At 34.7% G+C, this 14,741-nt stretch overlaps 3 protein-coding genes across 3 annotated transcripts; 1 reads left to right on the forward strand and 2 right to left on the reverse strand.

Moving 5' to 3' along the window:
- Positions 1-99: 99 nt before the first annotated feature.
- On the reverse strand, positions 100-5,442 carry LOC146938618 (uncharacterized). Its single transcript, XM_085752533.1, has 4 exons — positions 4,989-5,442; positions 3,959-4,884; positions 2,386-3,591; positions 100-1,984 (listed from the first exon to the last, which is right to left on the reverse strand). Exons 1-4 carry the CDS (start codon positions 5,369-5,371, stop codon positions 324-326), a joined length of 4,176 nt encoding a protein of 1,391 aa, XP_085608659.1. The 5' UTR covers positions 5,372-5,442; the 3' UTR covers positions 100-323.
- A 496-nt stretch (positions 5,443-5,938) lies between these two features.
- Positions 5,939-7,454, forward strand: LOC146938619 (serine/threonine-protein kinase Nek6-like). The gene is made up of 3 exons (XM_085752538.1): positions 5,939-6,573; positions 6,859-6,925; positions 7,322-7,454. Exons 1-3 carry the CDS (start codon positions 6,488-6,490, stop codon positions 7,406-7,408), a joined length of 240 nt encoding a protein of 79 aa, XP_085608664.1. The 5' UTR covers positions 5,939-6,487; the 3' UTR covers positions 7,409-7,454.
- A 2,583-nt stretch (positions 7,455-10,037) lies between these two features.
- On the reverse strand, positions 10,038-14,164 carry LOC146938620 (replication protein A 70 kDa DNA-binding subunit B-like). The gene is made up of 11 exons (XM_085752534.1): positions 14,015-14,164; positions 12,378-12,642; positions 12,179-12,275; positions 11,951-12,078; positions 11,774-11,858; positions 11,489-11,618; positions 11,236-11,390; positions 11,034-11,157; positions 10,782-10,955; positions 10,596-10,667; positions 10,038-10,509 (listed from the first exon to the last, which is right to left on the reverse strand). Exons 1-11 carry the CDS (start codon positions 14,162-14,164, stop codon positions 10,321-10,323), a joined length of 1,569 nt encoding a protein of 522 aa, XP_085608660.1. The 3' UTR covers positions 10,038-10,320.
- Positions 14,165-14,741: the final 577 nt, after the last annotated feature.

The following is a 14,741-nucleotide window of genomic DNA, read 5'->3' on the forward strand; positions in this document are numbered from 1 at the left end:
TTTTCGGGATCATTCCATTTATTTATTCTTAACTAGACCATTGACCCGTGCTTCCGCACGGGTCATACAAAAAAAAATTATAGCGCAGATGTAAAAGGGATAATTTTACTTGAAACCAAAAAACAGTATAATTTAATTTATAAAATAAATTGTCAGAAACCTTTGTAACGCACCATATTAAACAATCTCTACGACATCAACCCTGTTACAGTAACATGACATAAAAATTTAATGACATAGTTTATTGAAAAAAGAAAATCCAACGTCTGTCAACATAAAAATAGTACCCAAATGCAATAAAATCATTACTACAAAACCAAGTGCTACACATTACGGAAAACTTCTCTGTAGACCACATTTGATGTCACATCAGTATCCTGACCGTCCTCGTCATTGATCAACATCTTTAAACCATCCCTCGAAGTAACCCTCGATACTGCGACGTACAATTGTCCATGTGAAAAAACAGGAGACGGTAGATAGACACCAACATTTTTCAAAGACTGACCCTGACTCTTGTTAATAGTCATTGCAAATGAGACGGACAACGGAAATTGCCTTCGTTTAAACTTGAATGGAATTCTAGTATCAGACGGTTGTAACGATAACCTTGGAATAAACACCTTTTCACCTATATTAGACCCAGATATTATTTCTGCCTCGAGCACAAATTTACCCATTTTTGTAATAATCAATCTTGTACCGTTACATAAACCCAAATTTTGATCTATGGTCCTCAATAACATCACAGGTACTCCTACTTTCAATCGAATCCTATGGTTTGGCAATCCGGAGGCAACAATGGTGTTGAGAAATTCAGGTGTGTGGATGTCGTCCAGTGCGTCACCGCCTAGGTTTTTATGATAAGGTGTATCATAACTCAAATAAATTTTCTCCTCACCAGGAATCAAGTCTAACACATAATCATTAACCTGATCAACAATTGTATTCTTTGGTGCCAATATTGCTCTACTTTGAAAATATTCTGCTTTACCAATGTTTTCTAACAAATTTGGGTAAGTGCTTTCAACAATAGATGCAATAGGATTACCTGAACTTGGAATAAGCAAGTCGGACGGGATTTTGACGGATATGTCGACATCATTGATTAGCCCAGTTGTACCATCCCCAATGCTTAAAACCCAGTCAGAAAACAACTTCCTCTCTTCAATGTCTGCTTCAGATGCTCCGCTTAGAACCCTCATATTTTTTGTAAGCGTAAGAACTTCACAGTACCTCCATAAATTAGATGAGTTAACTGTACCATAGACAATCTCTGGCCTGGTAGCTTTGGGCATGACCGGTAATATCTGCCTGAAATCTCCACCTAAGACAACAACCTTACCACCAAACGGTAAGTCCTTGTTTCTCTCATCTACGGTCTTTAGAACATCTCTCAAGGATCGATCAAGTGCTTCGAAACAATGCCTGTGCATCATTGGCGCTTCATCCCATATGATAAGTTTAGCCTTAATGACCAGCGATGCCAACGGTGTATTTGGGGTAACTCCACACATTGAAGTCTCGTCTATTATAAAAGGGAGACCGAATCTTGAATGTGCAGTTCTTCCACCGGGTATAAGCAAGGCAGCAATCCCACTGGATGCACATGCCAAAACAATCTCACCCTCAGACCTCAATGCAGCTGACAATGCCCTCCAAATAAATGTCTTTCCCGTACCACCATAACCATACAGGAAAAAAAACCCAGGCTTGTCTTCCCTGACTCTTGTAATGATTGTATCATATACATTACGTTGTTCCGAAGTCATGGTCGACATCAACTGACCATGTTCAGCAGCTAGTAAAGACTTATTATAATTCATTTCATCATAAATCAATCTATTTCCGACATCAGTTACCAACGATGCATCTGCTGTCGGCATTGGAGGAAAATCAGACAAACTCTTCCCAAAACTCTGCAACAACGTTTCTAGTTCAGCCAACGCATACGCCTCCAACTGCTCATCAGTCAACCGTAAATCTGGGAGACAAATCAAGGTTGTTAAAAATCAGCAGGACTTGTATGTCGAAAATATATACGTGAAAAAAACAGCCATGTTCATGTAATTTTGATAAAAAACAGACGTGTGAATGTAGTTAATAGAGATTATTTTTTCAACTTCAGACAATAAACACTTATGATATAAATAATTATTCATTCATAATTAATGTAAATTGTCATTAGAATAATTATTTGGCAGAAACGCAAAATCACTATTAGATTTACTAATATCACTGCATGTAATTTGAGTAAACAACGGTAGTTACTTTCATATAAAGACAAACGAATGTAATTTCAGGGATGGAAAATTATTTAGGAGAAAGAATGAATAAACATAATTATTAGGTAATTAAAAATAATAAATTAGCAATGAAATAAACCTGGAGCTCCAAGCACCCGCCTCTGTTTGTGGAGAATGTCATCAATTAAACTTGCAGATGTAGAATTCCAGACGACATTTGGTCTGGCAAATTGATCAGATACCATGAGTTCTACAAAGAGTCTGCGTAAATAAGTGCCAGTGCCCCAAAGACTTGCTTCCATTATCGCGTCTATAAACTCCTTGTCATCATCCAGTAACCCCATAGCGTAGCAGGCCTCCTTGAAAGTATTGTATTTTACACTGTCGACCGTTTTGATGTCATCAAAAGATGTTGGACCTTTGATGTAGTTTAAGAGAGTTCTCAGGTAAAACCTTTCGCCGGAACCTGGTGGAGCAAAATGGACTCTTCCTATCGAAAAACCAACTTGCCTAGGAGTCCATTCATGATCTGTTGCCTTCCACACGAATTTTGTTGGGAATTCATTGTAAGTCATATTTCTTGCTTCTGGATACTTTTGATTTGCTTTCATCCAGGCCAAAAACTTTGTAGTTTTTCTACGTGATCGCTCTACGACTTCTTCAATATCCTCGTTCTCTTCGTACATAATTGAATGCTCATTTTCTAAATGATAATTTAACCGTTCAACTGAAGGTTCTCTGTAATGTATGTCAAAAGCGAATATTCTCCAGGCAGCTTCACACGCGGACAAATACCGACAATCATAATACATTTTTATCTCATCCAAACCACTTTCACCTCCACCACTGTAAAAGTTTGCGGTGACGCGATCATGTCCCTTGTTCACATATTTGAAAAGGTATTTGATAGAACGAATTTGGTTGCACCACTCGACATTGATATGAGCATTGTACTTCAAGAGCAGTGTTCTATTATACGGCACAACAAACCTGTTGTCTGCAAAACACTCTCCTTTTTTTACATAAACTCCATTGTCCCTTCTTCTGTATACTGGATATCCATCGTTATCGATCACGGTTTGGTCCACAAATTTCTTTGGAAAGCGCTTGGTACATTTATTTTTTAGCATGCAAGGTGAACCTGTGTTCTGGTCACCACATGGGCCGTGAATCATTAGCGTAGTCACTATATTAAACAACTCCACATCTGTATCTTTGTTTGGAATCTCTGCTGATATAATCTTGTCAAGATCCTCAGGCTTCTTACAACGATAACTTGGCTTCAAAAACACCAGTATGTGTGCATGAGGTAGCCCACGCTTTTGAAATTCAATAGTATATATAACTGCACACACAACAGAGAAGCTCGAAATAAGTTAACTTCATGCTAAATTAATGTAAAAAATAAAGTATTGCACAAATGTCATATAATCAGGGAGTCGTGGATTACTATTGAATATTGACTACAAAATACCTCTAATGAACATTATATTTACATGGTAGATGCATAATATACGACATGGATCGACATACTATTTCATCAATGTGCCGTATGGAATTAATTGAAATTCATTTTAGTATTTGCATCGTGTATTATAATATAGAACTGAAGTAGCAATAGAAAATAACTTCAAATTCCTTACAACGGAACATAACATATATAAATAAAATGCTACAGTTGGGACCAAAAATTTAGTGTATAGATTACTCACCTGCCCGGACTTCTCCAAATATTTGGCCCTTCTTGATCTCCTTTATGAGATGATCGAGTTTTAACTTGAAAATTCTGCAAGACAAATCTGGTCTATCTGCTGGTTTTAGATTATGCAATTTGAGAAAATCAACAACCTCCGGCCATTTATGATTGCAAGTAAACGTGATAAACAGATCGGGATATCCAATCCATCCACAGATAGCCATTGCATCCTGATAGTTTTGGATCATGTAGCGTGGACCACCAACAAAAGTCGCGGGCAAAATAACTCTTTTTCCAGTAGTAGACGGATTTGTCTCTCCTCTTAGAAGTGCTTCGGTTAATCCTTTATACATATGCGCCCTTAACTCTTTTTGATGATCTCTTGCATACCTTAATCTTGCATACTCTATCATACTAAACGCGTCGACTAAAAATTGGTGGAGCAACCTCCTTGAAAAAACAATAGTTGAATAAATTCTTTCTCGATGCTGGATCATATAAGCCATCCATTCTAATAGAGTGACATATAGCCTTTTTATCTGTGACTTCTTGGATGTTTCATTGTATCTGATATATTTTCGATAACCATCCTCACCTCTTGGAAACAAAAGCGGATATTGCAACGGTAAGTAAGATGGCTCAAGAATTGAAATTCTCTTCAAAGGACCAGATCTTTCTTCGACAACAACATCTCTTTCAAAATCAGAAGAATCAAAGTCTCCGACTATCAAAGCTGCAACCTCTGACGCTGTAGGCAAATTATACCTCCGACCATCCCGATTCCTCTTGCCTAATATTCTTAGCTTGACAGTAGGGGCATTTCTCGCCTTTAAAGTATCTCTTGCAGTTCTATACTGTTTGACGTAGGAATTGACATCATTAAGAATGTCCCTTATGTCAGTAACAATTGACGATTTCATCGAATCGTTGTCGTCATCCATCCTACAAACAAAAGCCAAATATCAATATGAATGGTATGAAAGCTTTACTCCATAGAGTACAATGAAAAATAAATACCGGAACCAGCAAAGTTTAAAACATTTTACCCCACAGCTGCCATTCTATTCTTGATTTCGTTGTCAGTGTCATAAACGTACAATTGAGCAAACTTTGGTTCATCTCCTTCCATTGGCAGCAAACTACCAATCCGATGGTAGTTTTCGCCATTCAGAACAAACGTCGGAGGAGCGTTCCCACTATTCATAGAGCTGTCAATCTTGCCACCCATGGACGTGAAGGCAAACATACTGTTAAAAGATCGAATATTTTCCATAAAGTACTTGCTTCTTCTATTGTCAGAGTAATACAAATCAGCGAGAGATTCAGGCAACGGTGGGTACGCAATTTTGATCCTCCCTTCCTTGCAACACATAGAGAATTCCGGCACCATTGGATTGCACTCCTTGCGAGTCCTCTCTCCATACCACATGTGTGATCCACAATCTTTGCATATACAATCTGGTTGCCCAAAATCCTCGTAACTTACACTTTCAACAGAATCTGAAAATAACGCGAGTATGATCATTTGTATGTATTGTAATAATGTCTCTGATGAAAGCAAACATATTTATATTTAAATTACAAATAATGTTACCTGATCGAAGAGATGAAGATATTTCCAACAACATATCGTTGCAATTCTGATGCACAATATCATTACCGATGTCTGTTCAAATACAAAAGCTACATACGTTAAGAAATCATTGTTCGGTGAATATAAGTTTACGATGAAAATTCATATTCATGCAATATGATATTAGCTACACAATTAAATATAAAGTTACAGAGACAAAAAGCAACATTACCTGAATTTGTTGGGATATCTTCGTCTTCCTGATTTTGAAGGCAGTTTTGAACTATTGATTCTTCATTAGCAGATGTGACAGACGGCAAAATTGTGTAGGTGGCTTGAAAAAGGTGGTTCTGGTTTGCACTTACATCATCATCCAAATGAATCACTGAATCAAATGAAATAAACAAATTTGTGACGGTCGTAATGTTCTTCTCAGATTAATTGTTTTATTTAAATTAATATTATAGAATCGTTTTCTATGTTTCTTGAATTATTTCCTTAGTTTTCTTATTGTGTGCACTATCCGATTTCTCAATATTTGTTCTTTCTTTTACTGTTTTCTTTTCAAACGGTAAACATGATGTTGGTCCCATATTAGCTTTACTTGACTTTCATACCCTTCAATTCATTCCCTATCTTTCTCTTTTCTAGATAAACTAAATTTAAAATGTGGCTTTACTCATTACTCATGTCAAACGTGAAACCCTTCAAGTCTAATTCATTATTCACCAAAAGTCACACTCTCCTAATTAATTCTCTTACAAACTGCATCTATTTTTTGTCCTTAATTATAAAAGCTTGGTAACATAGCAATAGCATGAATTCTAATTCATTCACACTCACATTTATTATTTTATAAACTTATATACTTTGGTATAAAATAAATAAAACCAAATATTTCACTCATCTAGATTTTGTAACAATTCAGGGTCTGTTAGCTACTGTTTTTCACTGTTTTCTCTTCTTCAGAAGATGGAAGATTATGAGGTGGTAGAGAAACTTGGTAGAGGTGCCTTAGGTGCAACTTTTTTTGTTCTTCATAAAACTGAAAGAAGGAGGTAACAAAAATGTTTTGTTCTTTTTTTTGTTCTGTCTGTTTTTGTAACGGTTATGTTAAACCAGGCATCACATGAACTGTTTCAAATCCAATATCAAATTTTTTGTTCCAAATTGGTCAACCCCAGATGAAAATTTCCAATCTGTTTGTGTTGAATTGTTGGTGGGGGGCTGAAGAATCAGTTTTCAGTTTTGTTTGAGATTGAAAACTTTGCTAATTCAATTATGCTTTTGGTTTTCAAATTTTTGTTATTTATTACTTATTATGATGATTTCATTCATGGTAGGTATGTGTTGAAGAAGATTAGATTGGCCAAGCATACAGAGAAGTCCAAATTGACATCATTCCAAGAGGTTGGTTGGTGTAACAAATTCTTCCACTCATTGCATATATCCAGTCAGTGTCAACCATACAATTATTTCTTTGTTTTATTATAAATAATAGATGTACAACCTAATTTTCCTAATAGTTGATCTTTTCTTTGCCATAAATATTAACTGTTATGCCATAATATTTTCCTTATTTTAAATGCCATGTTATGTTACAACCGTGCAAAACAGTTTAGATGCTATATACTTAGCTGTTCTAGTTTTGTTTCTGCATGCATATTAAACAAATTCCAAAGCCCCTAGTTTCGTTCAACCATTTTATAGTATATAACATATCTTAAATGTGTTTTTAGCTGCTGCAACTTATATTTCGCATGCTTGTTACTGAGTTGCTAAATGTTTCCTTTACTTGACTCGTAGGAAACCAACGGAGACAACAAAGTGAAGAGAAGCAGGAAAAGGAAAACATCGCGGAGAGGACAAAAACCAACAAAAACAGACAGATAGTTCACATCTAAATTTGGAGCACAATCATGAAAAAAAAAAAAAGAAATAAGCAACTAACTGACCCTAATTTGTACATAAGTCATGAGGCTCATCAGGCTGAACCCTAAGACCCCTAGGTTAATTCACATAATAACCTTGTTGCCCTACACAACCTTATATGCTACTGTTACCTATATATCTATTCTATGACACCTACATCATGGATCATCCATTTACCACTTATCAATCTCTTTTTTTTGTACGAAACTAAAGATTTTTGTATGGGCAACAAAATGGATCCTACTAACTTTCATTCCGTGACTTTCTGGCAACGAAATATATTCCGTGATCAAAATTGTAATTGCTATAGGTAATTTTTAAGGAAGAAGCTATCAAAAAAGAACATGTGCGCTATGGTGCTTCTTATATCTAACTACCCTAATATGTTAGCTATGGTATGATCTCCAAACATGTTATATTCTTTAAATCTTGATTTAGGATAAACATTAAAGACTTGGTTTCTATGCTAATCCAATGATTCACCACATATTTGATGGCAACGAAATATATAAAAAAAAGTCAATGACTAAAATAACATTTGACAAATAATGTCTCAAGCAATAAGATTAATTGCACAATCAGTCACTTATTTTTTATATTAAAATTGAGTTTCTTGGTAAAATAGGCGTGAGTGTGCTTCTATTATAATCTAAATAGAATAAGATGCAAACTAATTATGTTTTTTGCTTGTTTACCTTCATTGTCTGGTATATCAGAATCCTCGCGGTTTTCACCACATATGCCGTCGAAGGATCCGGCAGATTGGCCGTGATATATATGTGTGGAATTTGTTAAATCATGTCCACCGGGTCCAAGGATTTTGCTGATCTGGATGTTAGAACTGCGCCTATTCAGTACCTCTGCAAATAAACATCAATTTTTTTAGCGAAATTAGGTGAAATAGTTACTAATAGCATCGCGGTGTTTGTGCTTGACTAACCATTTGTGATGTCGGACAAAGGATAACTGTTATTGACGTTGAAACCTGTATGTGATGAAGGCTGATGTGAATTGATTTCTGAATTATTAGTACTTTGCAGAATTTTTCGCTTCTTGCTATTCTCCATGAAGCGAAGGGGAACATGAGATGAAAAGAAAGCGGAAGTACTTTGCAGAATTATCAGTACCTTGCTGTTCTGTGTAAATGAAGTGAATAGGTTGAAGATATTATTAGTCGACTGCACCTTTATTGTTGATAAAGTTAAATCATAATTCCATAAATAATGCACTTATAGTTGGAATTATTTAGGAAGTATGCATAAGATTAGGAGGAGAATTTGTTTCTAATTATTTTTACTTCCACAACAACCTAATATTTCTTAACTAATATTTTTACTTTCATAATTTGTTTCTAACTAATATGTCTTATGCAGTCTCCTAAATTCGTTCTCATTGTTGTGGTATTGTAGAATGTGCATCTTTCTTAACTTTTCCAAAGTTCTAAGACTATATTACTACACCAGTGGCACTTTCTGCATATACATTGTCACAATAGAAAAACACATTAAGTTGCACTTGAGATTAGCTCCACCTTGAGTTATATAGCAGCAATGTCACTTTGACCTTGTTCTACAATTTTCAATTTGAACAACAACATGGATAGAGGATTGGATTAGTTGTTATATGCGATCATATTTTTTTAACTACCAATTTAAATGGAGTTTAGCAAAAGTAAAAAAAAGGATTATTACAGATTGAAAGTGAACAAAGAGAATAGTGGGAATCTCAAACTGGAGGCAAAAAACAAATAAACTGAAATTTTTAACCTCTACTGGAAGCCTTTAATTTCAAAGGCTCAGACGACAAATTGGTTTGCATAATACATTGAAAAGGCTGAAAAAATGAATGATAAATAAACATCATACAAAACCCATAAGCATTATGAAATAAATAATAGAGGATATAAATGACCATTTAAGATCATGCATCTAAGATAGATGACAGAAGCAAATAAGGGCGTGGAGCTGAAGAAGAGATGTGGGAATCTGATTTATTTAAAATGTATAAGCCACCACAACAAATCTGATCCAGAATCTTAATCTTTTAAAATGTATAAGCAATCACAACAGAGCGATTTTAACACAAAGTTATGATGGAGGAATAACGTGGGATGCTGATTGTTGGACCAACATTTTAATTGCCTGTGCAGTGTCCACAAAAAATATCACAAATGTATGCTAAAGAATATTCTGAAGAATTAACAGTTGAAGGCTGCATTAAAATAGCGAGTTTCTATGCCAGCAATATGAATTGAGCCCTCTATTTTTGAGTTTTTTCTGTGTACCAAGTTTTTTAGGCATGACTTGTGTATTGGTCATGTTTATAGCTGAATGGTCTCATATATTTCAGTTATTATTATGAAGTGGTCGATCCAAACTTGGACTAAAAACACTACCTTTTTGTTTATATTCAAGGCTGTATGAAATACACAAAAAGGATTCTAAAATACTGCAGAATATAAGGAAATCAAAAAAGAACTAATAGCCTATTCCAAGAGTTGTTAACTCATTAGCCGTTTGATAATAAAACACTGCATTGGAACAGGTTCTTAATCACATAAAAGAAGAGTTGTTAACAGATAATCCGAAACTAAAGTGTGGATCGTACTAAGAGTGTTTCAAACTCAACAAATTTGAAGGCCGGACACATTAGATTTAAAGCACTTAATGCTTAGACCAAAACTTTATTTAGGTGTACTGCTGAAAGTTTGCAGAGCTAAGCAAGTACAACCAACACAATAATACGACGAAAACTATTGTCCAAATTGTATAAACAGAAAGGAAAAACACAGAATCTTAAACGTCTGATTCATGAACATTGAAGACAGTAAATAACAAAGCAGGTAGTTCCAACATTCGAGCAAGTCAAACAGCTTAAGTGTCCGTAGGCTCAATCTTGACACGAACAGACCTGTTAGGTTTTGTAACTGATGCCTGACCAGATTCACCATGTTCAACAGCCACAGAGTCAATGCTGTCAGAGGACCTCTTAAGACTTGTCTTGCTGGTTGGTGTGCCAATCATGGAGGTATTGCTGCATGAGTCTTGAACCTCCTGCACATCCTGCAGACATTTGCATAAAAAAATTTGTTTAAATTTATTAGAGATTTAATGTTATGAATTTCATTCGTAAGTGATCAATCAAGTACCATTTGAACATTATCATTGTTTGCAGCAACACCATCCACACTTGGATCCTCACCAGATCCATCGTTGGGTTTCTATCATACATACACCAATAAAAGAACAAATCAGTCATAGAATGTCATAGGATGATTTCCTTATAAACATTAACTTAAAAAAATTATTAGATTGTAATATCAAATATGAACTACCTCTAAATTATACTTAGACATGAATTGTTCAATGACATCAACATCATCAGATGCCTTCTTAACGGTATAATTCCTATACTTCTTTATGATATTTCCTTCACCAACCTCAACTTTGAAAAGTACTTGCTTGTCAAGAAGCACATCAAAATCAGTAGGATAATCACTGGCACCTCCCTGTTGAAAGATTAGAAGATGCCAGTTGAGAATTATGTGGAAAACAAATGCTCATATGTAGTACATGGATATATCCACTACCTTATCATGTTCTTTGATTAAGTCTTCCACGGTACGCCCTATAAATTGTGTTACCTGGCGATCAAACAGGACAAAGGTAGTGGACCCTGTATCGTCCATCACAATGACATGCAGCTTGTACCTAACAAATAATTAACGGTATCAATAGACTACTATGAATAATAAAATCAAAAATTATATTCGGATAAGACTCAGATACCTAGGCACAGCGCCCTTGCATTTTTTGCACCTACGACAACGGAGCATTCCATCCTCAATAGTGACCAGTGAAGCACATTCGGTGCATGACCGAAAGTACCACTCAACTCCAGTTTCGATCTCACATATAGTGGCAAGTACCGAACCTTGACACACCTGTAGAAATTTCACCGCCTTTTACATATAAATCTCGAACATAAAGGTCAATGAGTAATCCAAACCAATATTTAAAAATTACTAAAACAGACAACTACCTGAGTTGACTCGATCATACTTTCGATTGTCATTCTCTCGGTGTTGAGCAACTCATCTGACAGAGATGCAGAGCCGTTTGAGGAAATCTGGCTAACACTCTGGGTCAATTGGACCGATGCATTCTTCATGCTGATAAAAGTACAACAACGTCATTAAAAGAATTTTACTCAACCAGCAAAAGATTTCATTGATGTAGTAATTATAATATATCAAGTCTTACACAATACGTTCATACGAATCATTAATGTTTAGTTTATATTATATATAAAAACGTAAATACTTACGCTTCCATGTAAGCAGCAACTTCAGGTAAATCGCCATTAACTATGAGCTTAGTCCCAAAAAATGCATTAGCAATTCCCATTGCACCTAATTTTACCAAATTGACCAGCAAGTGAACATTATTTTCCATTTCATGTGTGGATATAAATAGAAAGCAGTAACCAAAATCTATCAAATACCCTTATATTTGCGTGTCTTGCAAAACTGCACTATCAATATAACAGGCGAAGAGTTGTCATGGTTAACAAAAAAGCTGACAATTTTGTCAGCATGTTCAGCCCAAAGAGAGCAATGCAAACGGTTGTTTCTACAATCAAATATTAGGTAATAGTCAATTCATCCATCCACACAATGTTTATCAAAATTGTATTACATGAAAGAGGTACGAATAAAAAGATAAAGCTCACTCCAGATCTTGCAAAGTGAGATCTATCACTTTGCTCTTCCTGCCTTCGAATTCAGTTTCCCTTAGATCACCCCTTTCAATTACATGGCCAATAACATCTGATTTAATGTATAGAAAAGAAAAACAAATGTTAGTATTGTCTTAAGGAGTCCAGAAAGTCATAAGTAATGAACAACACACATTCATAATCGAAGTCTTACCAGCAGATGTGTCCTGGACATTTGAAGAGAGAATTTCATTGAATGACACGAACTCAAAAACATTGATAGGAATAGTAGGCAAGTCTTTTTTGATAAAATTTGAGTTGTGCAGCATACTAAGTTTGTGTTTGTGGGAAGTTAGCTTATATGGACCTTCATTAAAACCGACGATTGCATTGTGAAGCTCATATGTACCCCCTACCTCAACCAATGACCTGAACTTTGCCACCAATTCCTTTCTGACTGTGGCGTGGATACGTCCACCCTATAGATGACAACAAAAGTATTAAGTAGGTGGTTAATTAAAATAATAAACTAATTTAAAATAGGCACGTTGACAATTCCTTCTTAAATAGAATAACAAATAAATAACCAACTAAATGGTGCTAATTTGTGTTAGAGAATAAGGATAATTTACATAAAGAAACTTATTGCCCTATTGAACAATTTCATGCTTACAAAAAAAAAGGATAATAAGATTGGTGGATTGCTTAGTTGGTGACAGATAAGAATGTAAGGGTTAATACATTCCACATGGCTGCCAAAAAAATGTAAGTGTACATTCACATCACATGCATACCCCATGCGAAGTAAACCTTTTGTCTACATGTAAAAATTTGTTATCATATGGGTGCTGTAAATATTAATTCAATCAACATAATATAAATTGTAACGTATTTAATGAGTGCATATGCATGTATGTAGATGTTTTTATTTTCCCTCCTATCTCAGCAACTTCAAAAGTGACAACCACACTCCTTGACTTCCTTATTATTAGATTATATATACTATCATTAATAAAAAATATTGGAAGCTTAAACTATATGTTTTTTTATAATAAAATTTTATGACAAATTAACTAATGTTTACTTCTACTTTTCTTCTTCTTTTTGTTCGGCTTTCACTTTATTTTCTTTGAGAGTTTTAGCATAGTTTCCCCTCTTAATTTCTTTGACCTTATTGCATTACTACACAACCTTATAGTCTATTTTTTTTCCTTTTCATTATTATTTTGCTGTTAATTAAGAGACCAGAAAATCATGATAATCAAGTCTTCAACCGTAGTTTAAGCTTATAATCGTATGCAAGTAGGAAAACATCAAGTAGGAAATCATCAATAAAATCTTTGTAATAATAGAAAAATCTCAGATGTGTCAATTACATAATAAAAGTAAACCTTAGTAGAATATAAAAATAGTTATTTTTAATTCATGAGCTTGTTAATACTGATATTCCGTATGTTGCTTAATCACATAAAAGAATTCTGATGAGAATGACATTGTTGTTGATAGGTGTGTGTGAATAAAAGGGCTATCCCTTAGAAAGATATTTGTGCAACTCAGTGTCTTTGAGGTACCTTACCTAGCATGTATGGAGGGTTATGGAGAATTCTGGTTCATATTTGATATAATGCAGAAAATAAATAATTAACAGTAAAAATCAGAAATAATGACAACATCATATGTAAGGGAAACCAGAAATAATGACAACATCATACATGTAAGCTTCTAATTGTATGCAAGTAGGAAAACATCAATAAATCCATATAATTATAGGCAGGCAGGCATAATATACTTAGTACTTTAATTAGAGGCACATATGCAAACATATAAATTTAAGGGCGAAATTGCACAAACCTTTGCATCAACCAGCAGCATGTTCATGAAAATGATGTTAGTCGGATTTTTCTTCTCTGGAATTAACCAAATATGAGCAACACGAACACACATCTTCAGGTTCTTCTTTCCTCCAGCAATAGCAGACACTGGGGTGTAAATGCTAGACATTGTTATCTGGTATTTTTCAAGAAAGGAGTTGGTTGTTTATAATGAGATTATACCTGTGTTAGGTGGAGATGTATTTATAGACCAAAGGGATGTTAAGCTCGTAGGATACTATAATGAATGTGGAAAACGATTTGTGAACTGATGTTGCAGTCAAAATAGCTCATTCTGTTAGGTACGTGCTGTTCAGCTCTTTGCATAAAAAATAGGATCATTTGTTGAGGAAACATTGAAATATTGATAAGTATTATAAAAATAGGACAGACAGTTTATTAAAGATTGAGATATTGATAATCATGAAAAATAGAACAATCTGTTTAACAAAGGTTGACATTGGATTATGATATTGATAAGCATGGAAAATAGTTTTCCTTTTTTTTCACCATATTCAACTATTCTTATATCACTTAACTTTGAAGTTTGTTGGATTTAGCCTCTCATGTTCAGAGATCATTTTTATAACTTTCAGTTTCTCCATAATATTAATACATTAATTTATATTACCATAACCAAGGGTATTTTATAATTAAAGGGAATGCGATGTGTTGTGATATTCACTTGCGTAGTAGCGTCCAAAATG

This window comes from Medicago sativa, chromosome 3, assembly GCF_051527215.1.
Source record: "Medicago sativa cultivar Bolivia chromosome 3, Bolivia_mono, whole genome shotgun sequence".
NCBI lineage: Eukaryota > Viridiplantae > Streptophyta > Magnoliopsida > Fabales > Fabaceae > Medicago > Medicago sativa.

Coding starts and splice junctions, on each gene's coding strand:
- LOC146938618 (XM_085752533.1), bottom strand. CDS start 5,371: ATGTGGTATGGAGAGAGGACTCGCAAGGAGTGCAATCCAATGGTGCCG. Junction 4,885..4,988: donor AATAGAATGGCAGCTGTGGG/GTAAAATGTTTT, acceptor TTTTGTTTGTAG/GATGGATGACGACAACGATT. Junction 1,985..2,385: donor GCGGGTGCTTGGAGCTCCAG/GTTTATTTCATT, acceptor TTTGTCTCCCAG/ATTTACGGTTGACTGATGAG.
- LOC146938619 (XM_085752538.1), top strand. CDS start 6,488: ATGGAAGATTATGAGGTGGTAGAGAAACTTGGTAGAGGTGCCTTAGGT. Junction 6,574..6,858: donor CATAAAACTGAAAGAAGGAG/GTAACAAAAATG, acceptor CATTCATGGTAG/GTATGTGTTGAAGAAGATTA. Junction 6,926..7,321: donor AATTGACATCATTCCAAGAG/GTTGGTTGGTGT, acceptor CTTGACTCGTAG/GAAACCAACGGAGACAACAA.
- LOC146938620 (XM_085752534.1), bottom strand. CDS start 14,164: ATGTCTAGCATTTACACCCCAGTGTCTGCTATTGCTGGAGGAAAGAAG. Junction 12,276..12,377: donor TGTCCAGGACACATCTGCTG/GTAAGACTTCGA, acceptor ACATTAAATCAG/ATGTTATTGGCCATGTAATT. Junction 10,668..10,781: donor TGTCTAAGTATAATTTAGAG/GTAGTTCATATT, acceptor TATGTATGATAG/AAACCCAACGATGGATCTGG.